The sequence below is a fragment of the Lissotriton helveticus genome, chromosome 1_1, assembly GCF_964261635.1.
Source record: "Lissotriton helveticus chromosome 1_1, aLisHel1.1, whole genome shotgun sequence".
In the NCBI taxonomy this organism is placed as follows: Eukaryota; Metazoa; Chordata; class Amphibia; order Caudata; family Salamandridae; genus Lissotriton; species Lissotriton helveticus.
In genome coordinates, this window is record NC_136057.1 from 340,463,373 (window position 1) to 340,489,366 (window position 25,994).

The following is a 25,994-nucleotide window of genomic DNA, read 5'->3' on the forward strand; positions in this document are numbered from 1 at the left end:
GTCCGTCGATATTCTTTCAGTGATCCGTTATTTATACCTAAGCAGCTAAAACAATTGTAAAATGCAGAGCTCTCTCGACTGGTAAGGTAATTCCAACCATCCAGCACTCCCCAATCTCAACATGGGGTAACACAAGTAGGCCTGGCCGTAAAATTCTGCTCCGCTCGCAGAGTTTGCAGCGTTTTCCCACTCCGTGCAGAGCACGAAGTTCTGAAAAACTCCACCTTGCTATGCTCCACTGAGTGTGTTCCTCGCTCCCCAGTATTAGGTTGGCGAAAGTGAGCAAACAAAATCTTACTCCAGACCACTTACTGGCGAGATTTCTCAACGTGGGCAGTCACGGATGGCAGTTACTGCTTGCGTTGACAACCCTTCTGTTCACGTTGAGGAAGCTGACGCTCGAGTAGACTATCTACTCGAGCGGCAGAAATAAGCAGCGTTAACTTGTGCTGCGCGTGGCGCAGTTCGTGCTGATTTTACAGCGCGAACGGCTTAGCGTAATGCACTCTGCCGCTTACGGACCTCAGCGTAGCGCAGCTGGATTTTTTAGTCACTGGACAGCAGAACTCCACGAGCTCAGGCCAGGCCTAAACCCAAGGACACCCTGAGAAAAATAATACTATTGACATGCATGTATGTATTTTACCAGCTGACAGTTCCTCCATTAACTTAAACGTAAAGACTGTACACCATGTTTCACATTTCTAATGAAGCCCTCATGTTAACTAATAAGGAAATAGGTCACAATACCTAGAGACATACCTTAGTTTTGGTGGGTGCAGGGGAGTGAGGTGCACAAAGGAAAGTGAAAGGGAATGGGTGGTAAATTGTCTTACTGCCATTACAGAGTCCCTTTTTAAGAGTCTCACACAATGTCGTAGTGCTGTGTCTTCCTTGGTGAGTTGCAACTCTTCGCAGTGCAGGTTTCTGTCCCAATAGTGTATAAAATATAAAGAAGCCTCGCCAAGTTACATGGCCTATCAAAGAGTCGTCTGGGCCAGCAATTCTTTCACAAACCCTTCTGCAAGCTGAAGATATTTACTTTCCCAGTCGTCACTAATGTGTGGGAACTTGCTAAAAAATGACTAATACTTGGGGTACTTCACAGACAGGAAGGCTTTGTCATAAGACTAACGAGCCTTGGCGATAACACACCAGGGAGTACTACTTGTTATAAAAACAATAAACATAACAGTATTTTAGCAATCTTATTGCAGCTTAGAAATATTGCCTGGGGTTAGCGATAATTTATCAACAATTTGTAAATGCGTGTACATTTTGTGCTTCTGCACTTTGAGAGTTGTATCTAATTCTGCTATGTTGTAAGTGCTGCATCTTTCCAACATTGCTGCTATTGAACAACCAACATAATTTTGCTTTGCTTGTGTAACATAGGCAAATTGTTTCTAAAGCAGTGGAAAATGACAAAAGCAGGAAAAAAGGCAAGGTGAATAGACAGTGCAAGCAAGCAAGATGGGATGGTAACATGGATGGGTCTTTTTGATGCTCAGTGGTGGGTTGGCAGGGTGAATTGCAGTACAGTAGGGCAGAGTGGACAGGTGGGCAGAGAAACTATGGTGGCTGGTCAAAAAGGTGGGCCAAGACGATTGTGGCAGGGCAGGCAAGAGTTTAAGAAGAGCTGATGACCATGCAAAGAATTCAGGGTTGATTGAGAGGGTAGATGAACAAAGGATGGCCAGGGACGGGTGGGTGGAGAGCCAGAATGGGCAAGGAAGTTGCATATGGCAGGAGAGCAATGAGTACTGATACTCGGAAAACAAAGGGCTGGTAGATCAGACGGGTGAATTGCTATAAAGGACATGCAGTACACACTTGGTCAGTAAATGGCGCCACAGGGAGACCTGAAATAGCAAACAAGGAGTGTCTGAAAACAAGTTCAGAGGGTAGACGAAAGACTGGTGATAAGATATGGGTAAGTCTTCAGTTTGTGTTGTGCAACTGTTCAATTTTTTTTCAATTGAGCAAAATTCCGAGCAAGGCCTAAAACTCATGAGCACGGAAGACAGGTATTGAGATGTGAAAAGTTGATGGTGCAAAAACGTGGCATTGGGAGTCTTCAGTTAGTGCAGAATTCAGGGGCTTGGCTCGGCATGGGTTTAAGTAAGCATGGCCCTGAGCCGGAGGCTTTGAAAGCAGAGCTAAGATTGCATCCCACCTATTCTACCTTTAAAAACGTGCTAAAAACACAATTATTTATGGAACTCCGTACTCTAGCCTCGTCCATGCTCATGACGAACTGAGCTCGTCATGAGGCACGGCGCTCCGGTGCTCATGACGCGCTCAGCTTGTCATGAGCCGTGGAACGCTCACACGCGGGGATAATTCCCGTGCTGTGCTGAGCGTTCCACGGGAACGGGTGTGGTCATGACGAGCTCAGCTCGCCATGAGCACACGAGCGCCGTGCCTCATGACGAGCTGAGCTCGTCATGAGCACCGGAAGGGGCTAGTGATATTGCATGTAACAGGTTGTGCACTGCGTGAGACTCATTGGTATAGTGTTCTGCACAATTGTTTTGTGAGGTGGAAATCACGCTGGTTCTGCAGATGTTCTTTACCTCGTATTTGTATGGGATCTATAAAGTGGAATCAACCCCGAAGGAGTATCTCAGCGCTGCAGAGGAGGCAAAGAACCAGTTAGGGAAAATCAGTCATGGAATAATTCAGTCTTCAGGAGTTTCCTGAACCGAGAAAGACTGTGTCAGGTCTTTGGTGACCTGGGGTCGCGCATGTAAGAGGCGCGCTATGCAAAGACTCACGCGGACACTTGTCTCAGTCTTACGCGTGGTCCCGACTAACCCGGGGGCACGCCCACCTTTATTTTTATAGCGTACGCGGCGTAGTACGTCGCCGCGTATGCGCACGGCTACGTGCGCTTGTCAACTAGACCGCAACAGTGCGGTCCCAACATTACATTCCTTTCCACCTTTAATATAAAACAAAATATCAGCAGCAGCAAACATGGCAACTGTATGGAGATCAAACAAATAACAAAGATCACGGCCATCCGGCCTGTTACCAGTCTCTAGTCTCTCCGAGTATCATCAGCCCACTGCATAATCGGCCATCTGGGAGTTAGGCGCAGGGTTTCTCCTCAGTCCGTAGCCAGCCGCTTCCCCACGGAATAGCACTCTCCGGGGTGGTTCACTGCTGGGAGCTCCAGGGCTCCGGGGACTCTGGGAATTCCTAGGCGTAGCGGCATTGGGCGTCGCAGAGGCACGTGTCTCCTCTGCTGGGCTGTTATTCCATTCCTGGTCTACGCAGTCCGGCGGACTTTGGTTGCATTCCGGCCGAACGGGTGACTTTCCATTTCCCTCGGCGTCAGGCAGGTCATTCCTCGGGCTGACGGCTTTCTTAAAGAACGAGACGTTCCTGGTGACTGTTTCTCCTCCTCGTTGGGCAGTGATCATGGTTCCATTGCGGCCCGTGACAGTCCATGGTTGGGGTTCAAACGGGAGCCGGAACTTGCTCCCTGGATACCTGTCCCGGACATAGACCCAGTCATTTTCCGCAATGGATGATTCTTTGGATTTACGCCGGAAGCTGGCGTAGTCATTAGATTTCTTCCTGTTGGACGCAGTCCTCCATGACTCTGCACTGGTGGGGTTCCAGGTGTGATGATTTGGGAGAGTGTCTCGGATTATGCGTCCCATCGTGGATGGACCGGGTGCTGCCTCTGTGGTGCGGTGTGGTGTCAGCCTGTATTCTCTGAGGAACGAGTAGATCCCTTTTTCCACAGACGTTCCTTCCGCATGGGCAATTCGGATGGTTTTGTTTAACGTGCGCATAAACCTCTCTACTTCTCCGTTTGCTTGTGGCCACCTGGGTGTTATTTTCCTGTGTTGTATCCCCCACTCTGTTAGATACTCCGCGAACTCCTGGCTTTGGAAGGGGGGTCCGTTGTCAGTTCTGACTCTCTCGAAGATGCCATGGGTTGCAATTGTCTTCTCGAACTTGGCGATCACTTCCTTTGCGGTGAGGGACGTTATTATTTCCACCTCTGGATATTTTGTGTAGTCATCCATAATGACCAGCATGTGTCTCCCATCTGGCAAGTGACCAAAATCAGCGCTCACATGTTCCCACGGCTTCTCCGGGCCAGCCTCTGTGATGATCGGGGGCGGGCTCTCTGGAAGTCCCGCGGCTTGACACCACTGGCACTCCTTGACGGCTCGTTCCACCTGTGAGTCCATGTCAGGAAACCACAGCTTTGCCCGAAGTCGGCTCTTTGTTTTCACCACTCCCTGGTGTCCTCGATGCGCAAGCGCAACGGCTTGTTGGGTGAGGGTTGAAGGCATCACGATTCTCGGTCCCCTTAGTATGCACCCTAAACTGTCCACTGATAGTTCATCTTTGACCCTCAAGAATGCTTCCAAGGCTGTTTTCGCTTGCGGTGTTCTCTTGCCTAGCGATGCGTGGAGAGCTTTCCACTCATTCGTGCGTATGGCATTCGACACAATCTGGGAAACCTCATCATTCCTGGTGGCTTCGATGATCATGTCCAGGCTCATGGGGAGTGGTCTGGACCTCTCAACCACTGCATTCACATATGACTCCGTATCCTCTGCCTCCTCTTTTTCTCCTGGGGTGGCCGCCCTTGGGTGTCGTGAGAGGAAATCCGCTGGGTTAGAGACTCCCGGTTTGAACTCTAGCAGATAGTCATATTCCTGCAGCTGCAGTATCCATTTTTCAATCCTGGGGGGTGGTTTGGAGACTGATCCCCGGAACAGTGGGATGAGGGGTTTGTGATCCGTCGAGACAGTGAATGGGTGTCCATATACATACATGTGAAAATGCCTGCACGCCCAGTGAATCGCTATGGCTTCCCGTTCTATTTGAGAATACCTCTGTTCTGTCTCCGTTAGAGACCGGCTTGCATATGCGATCGGCGCCCAGTCGTCTCCATTTTGACGTTGCGTGAGGACGGCCCCTAGGCCGAATGGACTGGCGTCGACGGCGATGTTGGTCTGTTTGGAGGGGTCAAAGTAGGAGAGTGTCTTCTCTGCTGATAGGGCCGCTTTGGTGTTGCGGAATGCTTCATCCTGTTCTTCGCCCCACTGCCAGGGTGTGGATGACTTCGTGAGCTCTCGGAGGGGTCGGGTGATGTTAGAGAGATCTGGGATGAAGCGACCACAGAAGTTAACCATCCCTAGAAAGCTCCGCACCTCAGAGATGTTGGTTGGGGCGGGAGCTGCCTGTACATCCTTGACCTTCTCTGGATCGGGAGCAATGCCTTTGTCCGAGAAGGTGTATCCAAAGAAACTGATGGTGTTGCGGAGGAATTGGCATTTTTCTCGGTGCAGGGTGAGGCCCGAGTCTTTGAGTCTCCGCAGAACCCCTCTCAGCCTCTGGTGGTGTTCTTCCACAGATTGGGCGTATATTAGCAGATCGTCGCTGACGTTCAGTACACCCGGGAGTCCGCTGAGCACCTCACGTATAGTATTCTGGAAAACTTCCGCAGCACTCGATATGCCGAAGTTGAGGCGGCGGTATCGCCGTAGACCCACATGGGTGGAGAAGGTGGTGATGTACCTGGAGTCTGGGTGTAGGGGCAGCTGGTGGTAACCTGAGCGGAGATCCATTTTGGAAAACCATTTGGCGCCATTGAGTTCACTCAGAATGTCGTCGATGGTAGGTGTCAGGTGACGCTCTCTCTTCACCGCTGCGTTGGGCAGGCGCATGTCCACGCATATGCGGACCTGCCCTGGCTGTTTAGGCTTTCTTGCTACCACGATCGGTGACACCCAGGGCGTGGGCCCGTCGACTTTCTCGATTATTCCCTGTCTCTCTAGACTTTCGAGTTCTTCTTCCACCTTCTTCCGGAGGTGGAACGCAATCCTCCGGTGTCTGAGGGCCACTGGTTGGATGGAAGGGTCTATGTGCAGCGATACCTCTTTTCCTTTGAGGCATCCGATGCCTCGGAACGTGTCTTCAAATTCTTCTAGAATGGCATCTAGTTCATCCTCTAGGACTGCCATGGCATAGAAGATAAGTTGCAGTTCTTCGGCTGTCCTCCCACTGAGTAGCATGCCGCTCCCTTCTTTCGTCACGTATATGGTGGAGGGGACTTTCTTGTCCTGATGACAGATTTCAGTTTGGAAGCACCCGATGAGTGGTATTGGGGTTTTCTGTCCGTAGGCAAATACCCGGATCTTCGCCTTACATAGGGTTGGCTTGTCACGCAGTTGGTTGTACACATCTGCTGCCATCAATTCTATTGAGGCTCCCGTGTCTATGGTGGCTCTCACCTCTTGCTGGTTCACTCTTATTCGACACTTTGGGAGACGCTTCTTCTTCCTGGCCGGATGGTCGATGGCAAAGACATAGTGTATGGGGTAATCATGGACGTCGTCATCCATGTCCTCGCTCTCCGGGCTGTCTCTGATGGCGTGTGCTGCTTCCGGCTTTGGTTTAGAGGATCTGCATACCGAGGCGAAGTGATTCATCCTCCCGCATGCGCCACATTTCTTGCCGTTTGCTGGGCAGTCTTTCGCTCTGTGAGGTGTACCTCCACAGTATCCGCAGTCTTTCCGCCGTTCTTGTGGCTTCTTTCCTCCGAACGGCCGTTGTTTGGGTCGGACGACATTCACTTGTTCTGCTACGTTGACCTGTTCACTCTTTACCGGCCTGTGCAAGGCCGCCTCCATGTGCGACGCTCTCGCTCGCGATAGTTCCTTGGAGCGGCCCAGTTTCAGGATCTCGGCAAGGGGCTTCCCATCTTCTTGGAGGATTTTGACCCTGAGGTCGGACGAGTAGCAGTTTTGAATTATTTGGCCGCGTATCTCTTCTTGTTCATCCCTGAAACCACAGGTGCTGGCGAGCTCTCTCAGTCTCCCGTGGAAGGCATCAAGAGATTCATCAGCTTCCTGCCTGGCCTGGCGAAAGAGAAACCTCTCGTAGTCCTTGCTGGCCATGGGCTCGAAATAGGCGTTGAGCGCCTGCAGCAGGGTGACATAGGAGTGTGGCGTGGCCTCCGTCAAGGTCTTGTAAATACGGTGAATGTCCTTACCTCCTAGGTGGAGGAGGAGTGCTCTGCGCCGGTCCCTCGCCGTCCCTGCACCCTCAAAGTAGAAATTCAGCCGCTCCGTCCAGTCTTTCCATCTGGGCGCTAGAGATGCAGGCGCACCGTCGACCACAAAGGGCTCGATTGGGGGTATGGCCGTCATCGTGGCGCGGGTAGGGCAGCTCTCTCCTGGGGCACTCAGGGTCGTCGGCCTGGGCCGGTCTGGAGGTGTCCGCTGGATGGCCTGGGGAGGACTCCCTCTCCCGGAATCCTCGCCACACCCTCGTGGGGCGTGGCACCGCCGGCAGGTCTGGCGCCGACTGGCACGTGGCGCGGCCTAGTGACTCCGTGGGGGCACCACCGTGCTCTACCCACCGTGCTCGTCGGGGACAGGAGACGCCAGGTGTACAAGCTGCAGGGCGCACAATGGAGCGAGCGTGTCGCCACACCTCACCAGAGCCGAGGGCAGGGCCTCATCTGGGCCCGTCAGGATCGCGTGCAGGAGCCGGGCCGGCTCCGGAGGTACTGGATGGCAGGTCGGAGCTGCGAGGAGCACAGCGTGGGGTCAAACAACCCTCGTCGCCATTGTCAGGTCTTTGGTGACCTGGGGTCGCGCATGTAAGAGGCGCGCTATGCAAAGACTCACGCGGACACTTGTCTCAGTCTTACGCGTGGTCCCGACTAACCCGGGGGCACGCCCACCTTTATTTTTATAGCGTACGCGGCGTAGTACGTCGCCGCGTATGCGCACGGCTACGTGCGCTTGTCAACTAGACCGCAACAGTGCGGTCCCAACATTACAGACTGGAGCATTTACGCAAATCCTCGGGCAGAGCGCTCCACACCTTGTGATCTCTGTGGACCCCACTGAACCATTGCTGGAAGCCAAGGACCTCCAGCTATTTCTACGATTTGTACCTGAACAATATTACACAAAAATACACAAATAAGCCTACACTATATGAACTCAGCCCATCCACTTTCCTCTGCAAGAAAGCCTGAATGCCTGCATAAGACCCAAGTTCTATTCACAAATCACCAGGTCACTACAAGTAAAGTATTATTATAACTTGCTAGAACTGTTAGCCTTGTTAGCTGAAAATGCTTATGAATATTGCGAGAAAAGAATGATTGCAGGTGGTATGGGTACACAAAGCCACAGGTTCTGTGGACACAGGTTAGGAACCACTGATCTACATGCCACGGGAAGCAGTAAATACCACGACCGTCGAACAAGGCGTTGCCATTGAAACGTGGGCGGAACAACGAATGCGTCTGAACCACTCTTTCCATTTACAATACACGTCGTTACAACGACATGCATTAGGTAAAGCGCTGTTGGACTTTAAAGTCCAACGCTTTCCCTACTGTTGCAGGGACTGAAGTTTGAATAGTAAATTATACTATTCCAAAGTCCAGCGACCCCCTAAGGCAAGTCGTTGCAGCAACTTGCGTAGTAAATGTAATGTGTGTTTCAGAAGCATTTATTGTTCCGCCTCCGCCCGTGTTGTTAAGGAAAGCGTGGGAAAGGAAAGCGTGGTTGTGTCATACAACCACATGGCAGCCATTTTGGAGCATATCTTGAGTTTATTCAGGAGCACCTTCTCTCCCTTTCTTCACATTGCTGCGATTGGTGCTCCCGTGCAGTGACACAGGAGGGAGTCACTTACCTGGTCGTACTCAGAAGCGCCGGGATACAGGGGCCATCCCAAGAAGAGCTCCGCAATGACGCATCCCAACGACCACATGTCGATAGCTTCACAGAACGGCAAGCCCAGGATGATCTCAGGAGCCCTGTGGGAAATAGGAGAGGAGAGGTTATTGGCGGAGGGGGTTGGTGTAGCACAGTAGCCGAGGAGTGGTTGACGTTCACTTCCATCCTGTGGGAGGTGACAGAAGATGAGAGGTCAACGCAGCTCCGCAGCAGCGGAAAGAGCAGAGGACTCTGGGGGCTGTGACGCACATACTGCACATCCTTGCTATAGACATCAATGGAAACATCCATACGACCTCTTGGCAGAGGGCCTACAGGGCACTGCAATGATGTGACAAGCCAGTATATGAACACAGGGACTACATCAAAACAAGATGCTATTACTTTTTTTTTTGTAAGTGTTTTTATTAAGAACAAGAATAGGGCATCTGACAGACAATTGATTTATATATATATATATAAAAAGGGCAATGCATTGCAGAAGACAATATCAGTACAGTTCATAGAGTATTCCAATCACATTGTTCCAAATCCATCGGTACATTCTCCCAACCCCCCCACCCCCTGCTATTATCTTTTTAACAGCTTATGTTGTCTAAGATATTAAGAGCCATCCATAAATAGTTTTCACAAATTAGCTGTCAGATCTACAACATATACATAAATAAATTCCTCTAAACTCTTTCCACCACTTATTTGACCTCATATCATGATTTAACAATGTATTCAGTCTCTGACCAACACAGCACACTCGCTGTGATTAAAATGCCTTTTAATTGGCAACTTATTGATGCTACAACAGTGCTGTTTTGACATGCCATTAATTACCCAAAGCCAGGTTTAATATTAAGTAAATTTTTTTTGCATTTTTGTATTCAAAACTCCCTCCCTCTCCATGACCAGACAAGTCAACGCCGTCTCCTCGTCGTGCTTCAACATCCTACGCATGCTACGGAAGATCTTCTGGTGGATCCCCACCGAGACCAGGAAGACCGTCACCCAGGCCCTCGTCACCAGCCGACTGGACTACGGCAACGCCCTCTACGCCGGGACCACCGCCAAGCTCCAGAAGAGACTCCAGCGGATCCAGAACGCCTCAGCCAGACTCATCCTCGACATCCCACGAACCAGCCACATCACCGGACATCTGAGAGACCTCCACTGGCTCCCCGTCAACAAAAGAATCACCTTCCGCCTCCTCACCCACGCACACAAAGCCCTACACGACCAGGGTCCGAGCTACCTCAACAGCCGAATCAACTTCTACGCGCCCAACCGCCACCTCCGATCAGCCAACCACGCCCTCGTCGCCGTCCCCCGCATCCGAAGAGCGACTACGGGAGGAAGGTCCTTCTCCTACCTGGCCGCCAAGACCTGGAACTCCCTCCCGACCGACCTGCGCCTGACCCAAGACCACCTCGCCTTCAGGAAGAAGCTGAAGACCTGGCTGTTCGAGCAGTAGCGGCACCCCCCCCCCCCCAGCGCCTTGAGACCCTACGGGTAGGTAGCGCGCTTTATAAGTGTCACTGATTGATTGATTGATTGATTGAACAATACAGTCGTGAAAAGCGCAGCACATACACTTCTACTCCCCCCCCTCAAAGCTCAAAGGTTGTGTCACAGTACACAGCTTCAGGAACGCAACTCCCTCCCGCCTCATTGTGATGTTCATAACATTTCTCCTTGTAATATTAAGTAAAATTAATGAGTCTAACCAAGTCAGTAAATAAGAAGTGCTCCAGCTCTAGGTGATAGATGGACACTCCATTTTTGGGATAGGTGCAGTTACCTCAGCTTGCATGTTGCCATGGAAAACTCGTCTGACATGCAATGCTAAGATTCTATGGGGTTGAGTTATGATTACTGCATACAACAGGAAACAAGACCAAAAAATTGGGAAGCTCCCGCCGGAATCGGGTCTGTTGTCATGTATGGGGAAGGACCTTGCCCAGCTGAACACAGCAGCAGCACAGTGTCCACTACTGCTCAAGGAACATTTTCGTCTTCAAAAAGTCGTAGCTGGCAAATTCTTTTTTCCAAATCTTTGCGAAATTTCAAGCTGGAGGCCTATGCAACTTCAAACAGTCCCAAGAAATAGGATTCCATTTAAATCCTTGGATATTGCCCACAAGGCTCTTCACAACATTGGCCCCGTTCATCGCAGACAGAAGTTCGCATGGTATGTATCGAATAGAACCCATTGGTCTTCAGGCACAAGAACCGTGGTTGTTCCTAGATTCAGATTCAAAATAGCCAACTCAGGTGGAAGAAGTACCCTCATTAACAACACTACGGCCTGGAATGAGCTACGCCCTTTCATTATGCAAACCCTGGCCTGCTTGCATTCAGGAAAGAATTAAAAACATGGCTTTTTGGTAACTAGGCCCACCGAATTCTGTGTGTTCTTTGGAGCTAGCACCCAGACACCCCAGGGTAACAGTGCGCTTTATAAAACACTTAACATTAACAAGACTCACATCCAGAAACACACGGGTAACACTCCGCAGCTGAAGAGCAGCAAGAACCGTAAATATACTGGGGCTTATTCACAAAGATACTTTGGGGTACATAAAGAACTACTCACACAGTACCCTTTACACACTCGTACACGCCTTAATGAATTAGGCTCTACCCATCTAAAATTGGAATACAATGGAAATATTCAGGGAATATTAATATACAGCTGCTATAAATAGCAATTGTGCACTCCATGCACTGACACTTATAGGGAGTTGGATCGATTCACATAGGCATGTACGAGTGAGTACCAAAGAGAGTACTCTGAGCCACTGAACAGTCACAATCTTCTGCAAAAGCACTGCTTCGCTCTTCAATAGTCCGTCAATCCTCACCTGAAGCACCCCATATTACTACACTGAGAATCTGCAGCTCCTCCTCTTTCACACACTGCCTCTCTCTATCTCCACTTATACACCCGAACCGAACCACGGTTGGATTGGGATGAAAAATCGGCCCAGTGGGGTCTGAGTGGCACCACAATGAACTAGACTACAGGAACCCTTGTGCCAAATGCTTATGATTTCACATAGCTATGTCAATGCACACCACATACTTTTATTTTTTGTTTGCAGAGTTTTATATAGCGCGAATTAGACCCGAACCGAATCAGGTATCAGAGTGCTTTACATATTTTCCAGTTACGTTACATGAGGACACACTTTCATTTTAGGCACAGGGAGATTAAGTGATTTGCCCAGAATCACAGGAGGTTTTGGCGTCGTTACCGAGACTCGAACCCAGATCCCCAGGTCCAAGGTCCAAGGTCGAGCGCCCTAGCCTTTAGGCCAACTCCTCTCTCCATCATCTAGCATTATTATTATTATTATTTGTATTATTCTTATTAACTATAGATTGTAAAGCGCACATACACCAGACGGTCTCTTGGCGCTAGGTACCTTTACAACGTCTCAGGCATACTTGTGACAATCACTTCAGTGGTGAACTGCAACCTCCCTACCTGCTCCCCCGAGAAAATGCATGTCTTATCTCAGTGCAAGCCAATTACTGTTTGTAGATCCTGTAGCAAGTGAACTTCACACAATGAACTAAGTGACCAGAACTCCTCTACTACTCCCTCCTTTGAACTCTCTGCACTGCTTAATTTGTGCTGGGGTTTGCCCGTCCTCAACGCTCGCACAGGCCTGAGATGGATCAGAATGCCACTCTTGCATGAGTGTGACAGTAGGTAGTGCTGGTACTCGCATAACGTGCTGAGGCAGTGGGATGGTGAGCTGTGGTGACCTCCAGAGGACGACTCTGGGCCGCAGCACTTCCTTCTCATAGTATCACAGCATCTCTGGGCTCTGCAGGTGAAGGAGTCGATCAGAGCAGGCGCAGGCCACTGTATGCCTGTCCAGTGTCCCTTCAGGGCTCCTGGCAGAGTTCTGGGAACATTTAGAAAGGGTCTGAAGCACACCTTTTTTTTTGTCCTCTGATTTCTCTTCATCTGCTTTTTGTTCAAGTTTGGCGTGCATGCACTCATTTACGCTCCTTTCCAAAAGCGTATTTATTTAAGACATTGCAGGGTTGTGACACTCAAAGTTTTGTGTCACAGATGAGTTGCACAGCCTTTATGCACATTTGTGATATATTTATACGTACTCATTGATGTTATCATAGTTCATCCGAATTGTATTCAGTTAATTTAGGCAGCTTTATCCGTCACGTCAAGGAAATGAAATGAAGATCATCTGTTTCACGCATTTTAAATGACACTGGAATTGCCCATCCGGGCCTATTCCAGGCACGTAATCTGTCTCCATTCCTCCTACACATTTTTCACCCAATGCATTTCGGTCTGAATTAAGACCTTCTTCAAGGGTATCTACAAATATTAACAGATACACATCAGCCCCATACATTTCAAAATCAAACAATTCAAAAAATGAATATCAAACACAAACTTTGTTTTGCACTATGTGACACTATGTTATAAACCAACCTTTCAAACAAAACGTACCCGTCTGTTAGTGTGTACCCCACTAATTTGCCTTCCTTTAAAAAAAAATGTTTTTACTCAATTCGTGCAAACCCAGTCACCTCTCTGTGTCCATACTAAAATAACCATTATTACAATCCCTAATGCATACAGTTTTCGACCTCCTGATTATACCGCCCATGTCACTCCTCAGCTCCCCAGTTAGTACCGTCCTTAATTTTGTTGTTAATGCAGCCAGTATAACCGAAAAGCTCAAACCCTGTTTAGAGCTCTGTGTGCTCACTAATACCTTTTTAAACTTGCAGTTCCCATCTCGTATTCACATCTACACCAGACTTTCCTTACTCCACCCCTCATAAGTTCGTAAACGCTTCCTTTTCATTTACAAGATACCGTGACTCTTGATCTAATCCCCACTGTTGCCAGCGTTCAATCCCTCGATTCTACTGTTTGAAAGGTTGGTTTATAACATAGTGTCACATAGTGCAAAACAAAGTTTGTGTTTGATATACATTTTTTGAATTGTTTGATTTTGAAATGTATGGGGCTGATGTGTATCTTTTAATATTTGTAGATATCCCTGAAGAAGGTCTTAATTCAGACCGAAATGCATTGAGTGAAAAATGTGTAAAAGGAATGGAGACAGATTACGTGCCTGTGAATAGGCCCGGATGGGCAACTCCAGTGTTATTTCAAATGCGTGAAACAGAAGATCTTCGTTTAATTTCCTTGACATGACGGATAAAGCTGCCTAAATTAACTGAATAAAATTTGGATGAACTATGATAACATGAATGAGTACGTGTAAATATATTACAAATGTGCATAAAGGCTGTGCAACTCGTCTGTGACACAAAACTTTGCGTGTCACAATTCTGAGAGTTCTGGGAACACCACGGCTCCTGTAGCCCCCAAACTAGGGGTCTACAACCTTTACAGTAATAAGAGTTCAATGAAAATCACCCCGAGCTCTTAATATTGTGAACACATCATTAGTTGCCACAATTTGCGAGATTACAGTCACTCTTCGCCTCAGTGCCCCAGGCACGGTTGCCATCGGTGATGCAAACAACGGTTTGTCAATGTGGACTGCCTCTAAATGGGTAATATGTAACAGTCTTAGTTGCTGTGCCCCTGGCACCAAGTTAATAATATCTGTAATAAGTCTTCACAGCTTTGCTTGATATATTCAAATATCACCCTTAAATATATTTTAGAAATTCAACCATTCTTTTCTAAACATCAGCTTATCAGTTCTGAAAATACATACATTTTCACCTTGAATATGCACTTTTCAGTTTTGATATACATATATTAATGCAGCCAAGGAAAAGCTTCTAATGTAGTATGCTGGGCTGCACTCAGGAGAGCTACTCACAGGTAGCTGGAGAACTAGCAGTAGCTCACGAGCTACTCGTCAGAGAAGCCTGCCCCAACCCCACTCACAGAGCAGACAGCAGAGCTACCCCCACTTGACTAAGTTAATGTTACCCACCTCTCACGTGACCTATCTTACTGTCAATTCCTGTCTTGAGATCTTTTAACCTCAGTCCTCTCTACACCGCATTGCAGCACATGTTCAGCCTGTCCTAGGACAGGCTCACACTGCTACCATGGGACAGGTTGTTTCCCTGTGTGAGGGGCACACATTACTGGACAGATCTGCGAACGGCATAGCTCTGGGTCCTAAGCAGTGGAAGCTGCCTTGTAACGGGGGTGGTGGGCGGAGGTGGGTGGGAAGATATAGATAGAAAAATAAAATAAACGTACCTTCACTACCGCCCACCGCTCCTCCGTCCCCATCTCTCTGCAGTGGCAACACCGGAAGCACCCAGGCTCCCAGACACTCCCAGCAAATCACGGCCTGCAGGGTTGTGATTGGTCTGGGCGGCCTGTTTGCCCGCTCAGGCAGTGACTAGGAGCCTGGGCATGTTCTCCACCGGGTTGTGCAACACAACCCGGTGGAGAACATATTAAAAGGGCGCATGAGTGGTTGACCAGCCCAAGAGGGCTGGGCTGGTCAAACAGCCATGCGCACTTAGAGAGTTCAGGCCACCCTCACTCTGCACTGGCGAGCCCAGCCCCGCCCTGCCCTGGCTCCAGTCCCGCACAGAAAAATGAAATGCTAATAACGTCTTGTTGTTATCATTTTTTTTCACTGCTCAAAAAGCAGTGGGGCGATGCTCCTCCGCCTTAGCGGAGGAGCTGCCTCTGGCTAAGAAAGGCAGGAGCCCACTGATGGGGGAGTTGTCATGCTGCGCCCCACTCTCCCTTCTCCTGAACCCACAGGCCTGTCATCCATGATGCATTATTGTACAATACACACACCCTCTGGCAATGATTACATTGCACCTCTAAGCACGAGCCAGAAGTGGGCCAGCCAACCAATTCATAGGAAGAGCCGAGCCATGCTCTGCCTTGGCTTTCAGAGCCCGGGCACGAGCCGAGCCATGAAAATGTTAAAATGTAAATCAAGCCACGTCATGTAAAACTACAATAAAGTCTCTTCAAAATGAAAATATGTGTATTTCCCCTTAGTACATCAGATGACATCACTGCATTGGGATGCATTGTAAGAGTGAACTAAGAGGCAAGTCAGTTGCCATATGCGTGTCTCCTAGATTCTTCTTGGGCATGAAGCAATATAAGAGTATATTAAATCCAACACGAGATATTGTCCTAGCATCACACAATTTAGTCAAGATTTTTGATTTATGTTGTGCAATTCAGCCTCTAGATAGGTATCTCCTTCTGTGTTCTGTTTTATATCAAAGAATAATAATTTGCCTTAAATTCTTAGGGCATGAGGTTAGAGCAAATCACATGAAAGATCGGCTTGCTTTAGGCTCGAGAGCCCAAAAGGACCCGAGCTAGAGCCCGCCATCTGACTCGAGCCCTCAGTAGCTCGCACCAGGTGAAATCATTTTCTTATAAATATGTCACATGTACTGGCGGGTGTCTAAAGTAAATCTGCCTCGGAAGTACTTTCCACAATATTATTTTCAATTGACTACATTTTTCCAGAGGCTGCTGCAAAGACACTGTCTGTTCAGCTGAAGGAAGATAACGGGTTAAACACCCCCACCCCTCTGAACTTCAGACATTTACAAAAACAATTTCAAGAAAGGAAGACTTGTCACTCTGACCTTAATCTCATTACTATGGAAATCTCGGTGCTCTCAGCCATCTGCCTCTCAGCCTGTCTGGGGGCTTCAAGGGGGCACAGACTAATGAGCTTCCGATTAGACTCCAAGCCCGCACGGTGGGTGACCGCCCCCCCCCCCAACCCCCTCTCCTTCCCTGGCACCGTATTACCACAGCAGCACTCCCTGGGTGCCTGCCTCCCTTCCCGAGACCCCCTGCCACCCTTCCAGACTCACCCCCGTCTCCACCGGTCTTGCATGGAAATGCTTTGTGTTCATTCACATCCCCCAAGGGAGCCGGTAGCAAGGGTGCGTGTGGCCCTCCCAGAGACATCACCCATCACACAGCACAGAAAGGGTGCTTTTACTACACTAGATGACAGTAATGCCCAGGAAGGGACTCTGTCCTTACCACCCAATCTCAGCTGAGCACCTCAGCCCTGGAGGGGGCCTTGCAGCCTTACCACCCAATCACTGCCCAGCACCTGAGGCTTGGAAAGGGGTGTTTCATCCCTAATGTTTAATCACTCCAGAGCTGGTCAGGCCTCAAGAATCGTTTTTCATCTCTACGGTTCAATCACTGCAAAGCACCGCCGCTGGAGAGCTGTTTTTCATCCCTACTACTCAATGTAGAGCATAGCCCCTAGAGAGGGGTTTTCCCTACTACTCAATGTAGAGCACAGCCCCTAGAGAGGGGTTTTTCATCCCTGCTACTCAATGTAGAGCACAGCCCCTAGAGAGGGGTTTTTCATCCCTGCTACTCAATGTAGAGCACAGCCCCTAGAGAGGGGTTTTTCATCCCTGCTACTCAATGTAGAGCACAGCCCCTAGAGAGGGGTTTTTCATCCCTGCTACTCAATGTAGAGCACAGCCCCTAGAGAGGGGTTTTTCATCCCTGCTACTCAATGTAGAGCACAGCCCCTAGAGAGGGGTTTTTCATCCCTGCTACTCAATGTAGAGCACAGCCCCTAGAGAGGGGTTTTTCATCCCTGCTACTCAATGTAGAGCACAGCCCCTAGAGAGGGGTTTTTCATCCCTGCTACTCAATGTAGAGCACAGCCCCTAGAGAGGGGTTTTTCATCCCTGCTACTCAATGTAGAGCACAGCCCCTAGAGAGGGGTTTTTCATCCCTACTACTCAATGTAGAGCACAGCCCCTAGAGAGGGGTTTTTCATCCCTGCTACTCAATGTAGAGCACAGCCCCTAGAGAGGGGTTTTTCATCCCTACTACTCAATGTAGAGCCCAGCCCCTAGAGAGGGGTTTTTCATCCCTGCAACTCAATGTAGAGCCCAGCCCCTAGAGAGGGGTTTTTCATCCCTGCAACTCAATGTAGAGCACAGCCCCTAGAGAGGGGTTTTTCATCCCTGCAACTCAATGTAGAGCACAGCCCCTAGAGAGGGGCTTTTCATCCCTACTACTCAATGTAGAGCACGGCCCCTAGAGCGGGGTTTTTCATCCCTACTACTCAATGTAGAGCACGGCCCCTAGAGAGGGGCTTTTCATCCCTACTACTCAATGTAGAGCACAGCCCCTAGAGAGGGGTTTTTCATCCCTGCAACTCAATGTAGAGCACAGCCCCTAGAGAGGGGCTTTTCATCCCTACTACTCAATGTAGAGCACAGCCCCTAGAGAGGGGTTTTTCATCCCTACTACTCAATGTAGAGCACAGCCCCTAGAGAGGGGTTTTTCATCCCTACTACTCAATGTAGAGCACAGCCCCTAGAGAGGGGTTTTTCATCCCTACTACTCAATGTAGAGCACAGCCCCTAGAGAGGGGTTTTTCATCCCTACTACTCAATGTAGAGCACAGCCCCTAGAGAGGGGTTTTTCATCCCTACTACTCAATGTAGAGCACAGCCCCTAGAGAGGGGTTTTTCATCCCTACTACTCAATGTAGAGCACAGCCCCTAGAGAGGGGTTTTTCATCCCTACTACTCAATGTAGAGCACAGCCCCTAGAGAGGGGTTTTTCATCCCTACTACTCAATGTAGAGCACAGCCCCTAGAGAGGGGTTTTTCATCCCTACTACTCAATGTAGAGCACAGCCCCTAGAGAGGGGTTTTTCATCCCTACTACTCAATGTAGAGCACAGCTCCTAGAGAGGGGTTTTTCATCCCTACTACTCAATGTAGAGCACAGCCCCTAGAGAGGGGTTTTTCATCCCTGCAACTCAATCACAGCAGAGCCCAGCTCATGGAGAGAAGTTGTTCATCCCTACCACCCAATCACTACAGAGCAAAGCACCTGGAGAGGGGGTTTCCATCCCTACCACCAAATCACTCCAGAGCACAGCTTCTGGAGAGGGGGTTTTCATCCCTGCCACCCAATCACTACAGAGTACTACCACTGGATTTTTTTTCTTCCTCCCAACCACCCAATCATTGCAGAGCACAGCTCCTGGAGAGGGGGTTTTATACCTACCACCCAATCACTGCAGAACACAGCCCCTGGAAAGGGGGTTTTCATCCCTACTATCCAATCACTGCAGAGCACAGCCCCTGGAGAGGGGGGTTTCCTCCCTAAAACTCAATCAATGCTGAGCACAGCCACTGGAGAAGGGTTTTTCATCCCTACTACTCAATCACGGCAAAGCACAGCCCGGAGAGGGGTTTTCACCCCAACAACTCAATCACAGCAGAGCACAGCTCTCCTGGAGAGGGGTTATTCATCCCTACCACCCAATCACTACAGAGCACAGCACGTGGAGAGGGGGTTTCCATCCCAACCACCAAATCACTGCAGAGCACAGCCCCTGGAGAGGGGTTTTTCACCCCTACAACTCAATGCAGAGCACAGCCACTGGAGAGGGGTTATTCATCCCTATCACCCAATCACTACAGAGCACAGTCACTTGAGAGGGGTTATTCATCCCTATCACCCAATCACTACAGAGCACAGTCACTTGAGAGGGGTTATTCATCCCTATCACCCAATCATTACAGAGCACAGTCACTTGAGAGGGGTTATTTCATCCCTATCACCCAATCACTACAGAGCACTGCCACTGGAGAGGGTTTTTTCATCCCTACTACTCAATCACGGCAGAGCAAAGCCCCCGGAGGCGGGGTTTTCACCCCTACAACTCAATCACAGCAGAGCACAGCTCTCCTGGAGAGGGGTTATTCATCCCTACCACCCATTCACTACAGAGCACAGCACGTGGAGAGGGGGTTTCCATTCCAACCACCCAATCACTGCAGAGCACAGCCCCTGGAGAGGGGTTTTTCATCTCTAGCACCAAATCACTGCAGAGCAAGCCCTGGAGAGGGGCTATTCATCCCTACCACCCAATGGTTTTTCATCCCTACCACCCAATCACTGCAGAGCACAGCCCTGGAGAGGGGTTTTTCATCGCTAGCACCAAATCACTGCAGAGCAAGCCCTGGATAGGGGCTATTCATCCCTACCACCCAATGGTTTTTCATCCCTACCACCCAATCACTGCAGAACACAGCCCCTGGAGAGGGAGTTTTCATCCCTCCTACCCAATTACTGCAGAGCACAGCCCTGGAGAGGGGCTATTCATCCCTACCACCCAATGGTTTTTCATCCCTACCACCCAATTACAGCCCTGGAGAGGGGTTTTTCATCCCTACCACCCAATCACTGCAGAACACAGCCCCTGGAGAGGGACGTTTCATTCCTCCTACCCAATCATTGCAGAGTACATCAGGTCTAGTGAAGCGCCAAAGCCTCTGCACAGAGGGAGGTTGGCTGATGGCAAGAGGGCGGGAACACCACGTACCTTTCCACAATGACATATCTGGTTGATGCATTTCAGTCCTGAACAGGAGCCCCCTCGGAAATAAATGTCCATGGTGTCAGCTAAGTAAATGTAAATGTAAATGTAAAAAAAAATCCGTATTTGTAAAGCTACTCACCCTTACGGGTCTCAAGGCACTAGGGCTGTCGTGGACATTAAGTGAGCTATTGCCCAGCGTCACATGGTGCTGAGTTGAGCTGCCGCCGGGGATCGAACCGCGAACCATGTGCTCCAAAGGCAGCTGCCCTGGCCGCTGCACCACACCTCTCCGCCAAGCTCAGTCAATGCTCCATACTTTTGAGATGGAGCACATGCTGCCAATAAGAGTTATACCAACCTAGTTCCTCCCTACTGACTATTTTCATGTATAGTTCTGGTGACACCGAGATCCCTGTGCTGACATTTAGTGTGGCTATGCAGTGCATGTGCGTGAAACAACCTTAGTGGTAGGACTGTGTTGTGAGAGTCTGAGTACTGGGACCAGTGGGATCCATGTGGATGGCTCCAGGTTTAGCGAGGCACAAGATGGGTGGGTGGATACAGTTTCTCAAGACTATGGATGAACATTGACTGGATAGTGGATACCCAGACACTGAAGTGATGGAGAATGGGGGCATGGTTCCCATACAAATTCAATAAGGACCCCATTGACAAAGGACAACTGATTAGTGGTTCCTGAGCACTGCCATTTGGTCAGTGGTAGGGTGAGGGAAGGGAGCTAGGTGTGACCCGTGAATGGAAGTAGGCTCCTAGTCTCCTAAACAGTACTGGCCATAAACCACCCCAAGCCGCAACACAAATCAAGTATTGCGTGCGATCAGCAGTCCACTGTACTAAAATACTGGTGCTGTTACTGCTGTAAGGCTTCAAAAACTCAATCATGGCCAGGGTGAGCACCTTGATTGAACTGAAGGCTACAACTGCTGATGTCCCAGATGCAGGCAGCGGTTTGCCACATGAACTCAGGCTTTTTATGTATAAGTTCAAGAAGGGAAAGCAAAGTCAACTGCTGCGTGTATCTATGGCATGAGGGTGACTGAGTGAACAGCATCTGCAGGGCCGGACTGGCAACAGCAACCAGCCCTGGCAGGTTGCTTCTACACCGGCCCTGGGAATGGGAGGGGAGGGGGTTGTTAGCTGCTAATCACTGCTCTCGCTTTTCTTACAGAAGGCCAACTTTGTAGCACTGCTGCAAAACCGGCACCCTGTACGAAAAACGGCCCCCTGCGGCTACAAAACCAGCCCCCACCCCTCCAGCCCACCGGGGAAATGCCCGGTGCCCTATACGGCCAGTCCGGCCCTGAGCATCTGTGCCTAAATCAGCCCGTATCTCAGATTCGACACCAGGAATTACAGTTAAAGGTGGGAAAACTTTAGGGGGGTACTTAGACGTGTCGGTAGCGTCTCAAGATCATAAATGGGATTCCAGCACTGTGTTGCATTATCCTAATTGTGCTGTGTAGTAATAAGTAACGCTGTGTGATGAAAGTACTCACTATTCTAAATAGAAGAAATGTGCTGGACAAGACGTTGTTGTGTCTGTTTAGTGCTTCTCTCTTTCTTCTATCTCCCTGACAAGCCTCTGACTAGTCGCCCTTACTACCCTGAAGTTTAAGAGCAGAAAGGGCATACTTGGCCCGCTTTGCAAAGCCATAGTAGGAAGGACACCAGACCCTTGTGGCACACAACAGCAGCCACCACGGATGGTGCCCAGTAGACACTGTCTGCCCCATGGCTACATTACACAGTTCCACGGGTAACTGTGTGATGCAGATCACTGCTGCATCAAGGGGTTCTGGTGATATCACAAAGCACGAGGCAAGAGGCTGGGTGGTTTGTAAATGTCACCAGAACTGAGAGATGTCAACGTAGGACTATTTTACATGGTACCCATGATGTACTTTTTTATGTATCATCTTAATTTTGGGATAGTTAGTTTGAAAAAGCTGTTTTCTTCAATGTGCAACTAACAACTGATACTTACAAACTAGAATGTTTAGGTTATGTTTAACTTCCATTAATAAATTGCTGATAAAGCAGAGGACGATTGTGAGTGCCAGTGGAGTTATGGGATTCTTTGGCTTCAGCATTTACATGCTAATGAAAAATGTACTGCAGTTGCCATGTAATTTGCATATTGTAAAAATATTATTTCTAGCTCAGATAATGAAATACTGCTAGAGAATGTGTCACATTGGTGCATTTTTGCCACATATTTTACCACATAATTTAGATAAACTTGCTGACTAATTAGGCTTAACCTTAGTGGCCCTGACAATGGTAAAGCTATGCAGAGTGATTTGGGGGGTGCCACTATGATGCCGAAATCCACATTTCACAGGAAGCCATGCAATGTTTTTGTATTTCACAGTTCCCTGTCGAAATATGTTTTTTTTTACCACTGCATTTTGTGCAATCAAAGCACCAAAGTGAAATTGTGATTAGCTTTGGTTCTGAAGTTTTAACGTGTGTGTAAAAAATCCTCAGAAACTCACTGAAAAAAAACAAAGTGCAGATATGGTTACAATACAAGTTCTAAAAACACTGAAATTCACCAGCTATGGTTAGATAAGCTAAACAAACCTCATGCTCCCATCATGCAATGCTTATGACCTTGCATATGACATTACTCAAGACATGTTAAATTACCTCATTAAAAACATCACTGATGACAGACATATCTACATTGACAACATCTCCATAAAAAAAAAATTTGTAGAAAAAAAGGGCTTATTGCCATATGCAGTAGTTAATAACTGCAGAGGCATGGATGTGAGTTTCTATGGGGGGGTCATATATCACACCCAATTGTTCCATATGCCTAACCTATTTATAGTCATTCCCTGCACCCGAAGGACGTCAACTGCAGGTCTGGCTTTTGCCCACGTACTGCCCTTAACCTCCTGCCGACTGCCAACCCCCGCTGCGCCTGCACAGTAAGGGTTGGGTGTAAGGTTTGACCCACAATGAGGCTCTCTGCTCAACCCGCAGCAAGGAGTCAACTGCTGCTGCGCACAGCCTTTAGAGGAAGCAACATCTGACTATCTAAGGAATATCCCCTATAAGGTGCCCTACACCTCATACACAAACAATAACCGTGCAGTTAAATAGTGACAAAAACTTACCACCTTTACATAGGTCGATGAAGGTGTTATTACAGAAGTGGCATGAACATGCAATATTGTGGAAGCATGGGTAGAGAGGTAGTTAATATGAGAGTACTCCCCAAAATACACTATGTCTTCAAGGTCCTGCCATTGTGGAAAGAGAAAGCACATCTTCTACAATTGGTGAAACAAGTGGATGGATACATATGGCAAGCAAAGTACTCTACAACCTAAGAAAGGAGGATTGGGGTCCCAGATATGACCACATACTGTCAGTCTGTCCAGCTCATCCAGATTCTTGGATGAATGGAAGAGGGAGAAAATGTAAAAGGGATGGTGCATGTCAGATCACACCCTAGCAGTGAGGGCACTGTGGGAAGTCCCTTTACAAAACACCTACACTCAATACACCACTAAAATCATGAGATGCACTGGGTAAAAGTGTGGGAGTGACCACTGATTCCTCACCCTAGTGGGGAAACTGTGATTACTCTCCTGGGGAGAAGAGGGCAATCTTCAAGAAATGGAAGGAAGCAGGATTTTTCAGCCTAGGGCATGTTTCGTAAGGGGCAACTGAAAGGGGTTGAAGACTTTAAACAAGAATATGGACTATCAGAAGGTGCACGCCGCAGATACGCAGGGCGGCACAGTGACTACATCGGAGGTGAGGGTTGGTGCAAACAGGAGCATCACGGCAAATAAAAAGTGCAGTTGCAAGCAAAGCAGAACAGCTCATGCCATTTCTCATATTTATACAACTTTTGAAACAAAACAATCAGATCACACGGCTAGTTATCAAATCCATCTCGATGAAGATCAGTGGCAAACGATATTCACCTGCCCAACTATACCCACCACGCGTAAGACAGAGAAATACTGCACGAAATTCTGTATAGGTGGGATTTAATGACTGCAAGACTATATAACTAGATCCCAAGAGGTAGGCAGCTCCTGGCTACCATATTAAACATAATGCAGTAGTGTCCCAACATCAAGGGCTTTTAGGATAACATTCATAATGTTATTACAAAGATAATGGGAAGTCAGATAGTGAGATGCCCAGAGTTGTTCTTGTTGGGGAGCCCGTCAGAAGGAATCTACCTAGCTCAAAGCACATATGCTTCTACCTGCAAAAATGAAACTGCAAGCGACGTGGGGAAAGGTACTGACTCCAAATATAGGAATTGGGTGCATACACAACAGTAAGGCCACAGCAAGGGAACGACAGGACATTTCTGAAGACTTGGGGCCCACTAGCGAGGTATTTCTCTAGGCACTTGCAAGAGATGAGCTGCGCCCTAAAGGCCTGAGAGTCCTGTACATCATAGAAGGTGTGCAAGGTGAGAGAGGTAAACCTCTATTTTGCAGAGGACGGCCAGAGGGAGAAGAAAAGGGGAGTGGTATGAGGGAACTTTAGTAGGTTAACAGCAAATGGGGTTTTCTCTTCACCTTCATAGTCTTATGGTATTAAATTGCAAGATGTACTGCTGTACATCATTGAAACCTTCTGAATCTTTAAAATCAACAAAATGTAGTTAAACAACTAGGAGGCCGATTACAATGATGGGCAGACGTTTCTCGATGGGAGCATGCATTACGGCCATAAACCGGTCGCAATACATACTCTCATAGGGAAATGGAGGTGTTGTTCATTCCTGCACTCCGTGGGTGCAAGTATTACCAGGGGAGCACCATTGGGGCCCCCTCTGCCCCCAACCGGAGGCTGCACACACAAGGGGGCACTGCTGGGGGACAAACACGCTTTCTGACATGGTTTCCATGTTGGCAGGCTGGCATGGAAACCATGCCGAAAACCGTGCATCATAATCCCTACGACGGAAATGCTCGTCCTTTGGGATTACGAGCCGGTTCCGACTGGTTGATGGCCTCCTTTGTTTCAATTCCGATTGGCTGATACATTATCAGCCGGTCAGATGGAAACCGGAGATGGCGGTCGGAGAGCCATCGACCATAAGTCGGAGGTTTTCCGACCTTCATCGTAATAGGCTCCTATAGCTTTAAATGGCTAGTATTCATGTACATTTTTTACTGGATCATTACTATGTACTGTCCCAACTAAAATGGTTAGGAAGCAATGGCGACATTTTAACAGAGAAGATTCAGGTTCCATAAGTATGTCCCCTCTCTCTCACATCTACTGCCCCTTTTATACCCCCACAGCCCCCCCCCCCCCCCCACGTGATTCCTGTGAGCTTCTCTGGTATTAGCTGTAGCCATAGCAGGAATAGACAGGTGGGAAAATATAACAAACTACTAGAGCAGTCAGCTAAAAGTGTCTGTCAGCTGCACAGCGCTGGACAGAGACCCGCAGATAACTTTTCCAAGTTATTGACCAGACAACCAACAGTTCCCATGTCTGGGAGACCGAATAGTTCCCAGGCTTGGGAGAACAAATAGCGCCCAGGCATGCGAAAACCAGATGCACCTCATCCCTAAGAATCAGGACCCACAAAACAGAGAACCTGTTAAAAGTAAGGACCTGTCAGAATTAAGAATAATCAGTTCTGTGAGAAACAGAACAGACCTTACCTTGGGAAAGAAGACAGCTATATGCGTTAAGTCATTGCTTAATAGGGACTAGTGGTTGCAAGTGTTTGAAATCTACACTCATTTTTTGGCACCACAACTTCTTTTTATGATCAGACTTTCCCCCAGAGTAAGAGAGAGAATGACAGAAAAGAGAAAATGGAGGAGGAAGAAAAAAGATAGGTAAATAGTGACAAAATCAGCTATGAGGAATGAAAAAGAACCGACACAACAGGATG

The 25,994-nt window shown here is 48.5% G+C and overlaps 1 protein-coding gene across 2 annotated transcripts in view; it reads right to left on the reverse strand.

Annotated features, from left to right (window-relative positions):
* HIPK2 (homeodomain interacting protein kinase 2) overlaps positions 1 to 25,994 on the reverse strand; it is a 438,745-nt gene that overhangs the window by 174,814 nt on the left and 237,937 nt on the right. For both annotated transcript variants that reach the window (XM_078673112.1, XM_078673119.1), the window contains exon 3: positions 8,692 to 8,815. In XM_078673112.1, the coding sequence (XP_078529238.1) occupies positions 8,692 to 8,815 (124 nt within the window). The remainder of the gene's footprint in view (positions 1 to 8,691; positions 8,816 to 25,994) is intronic.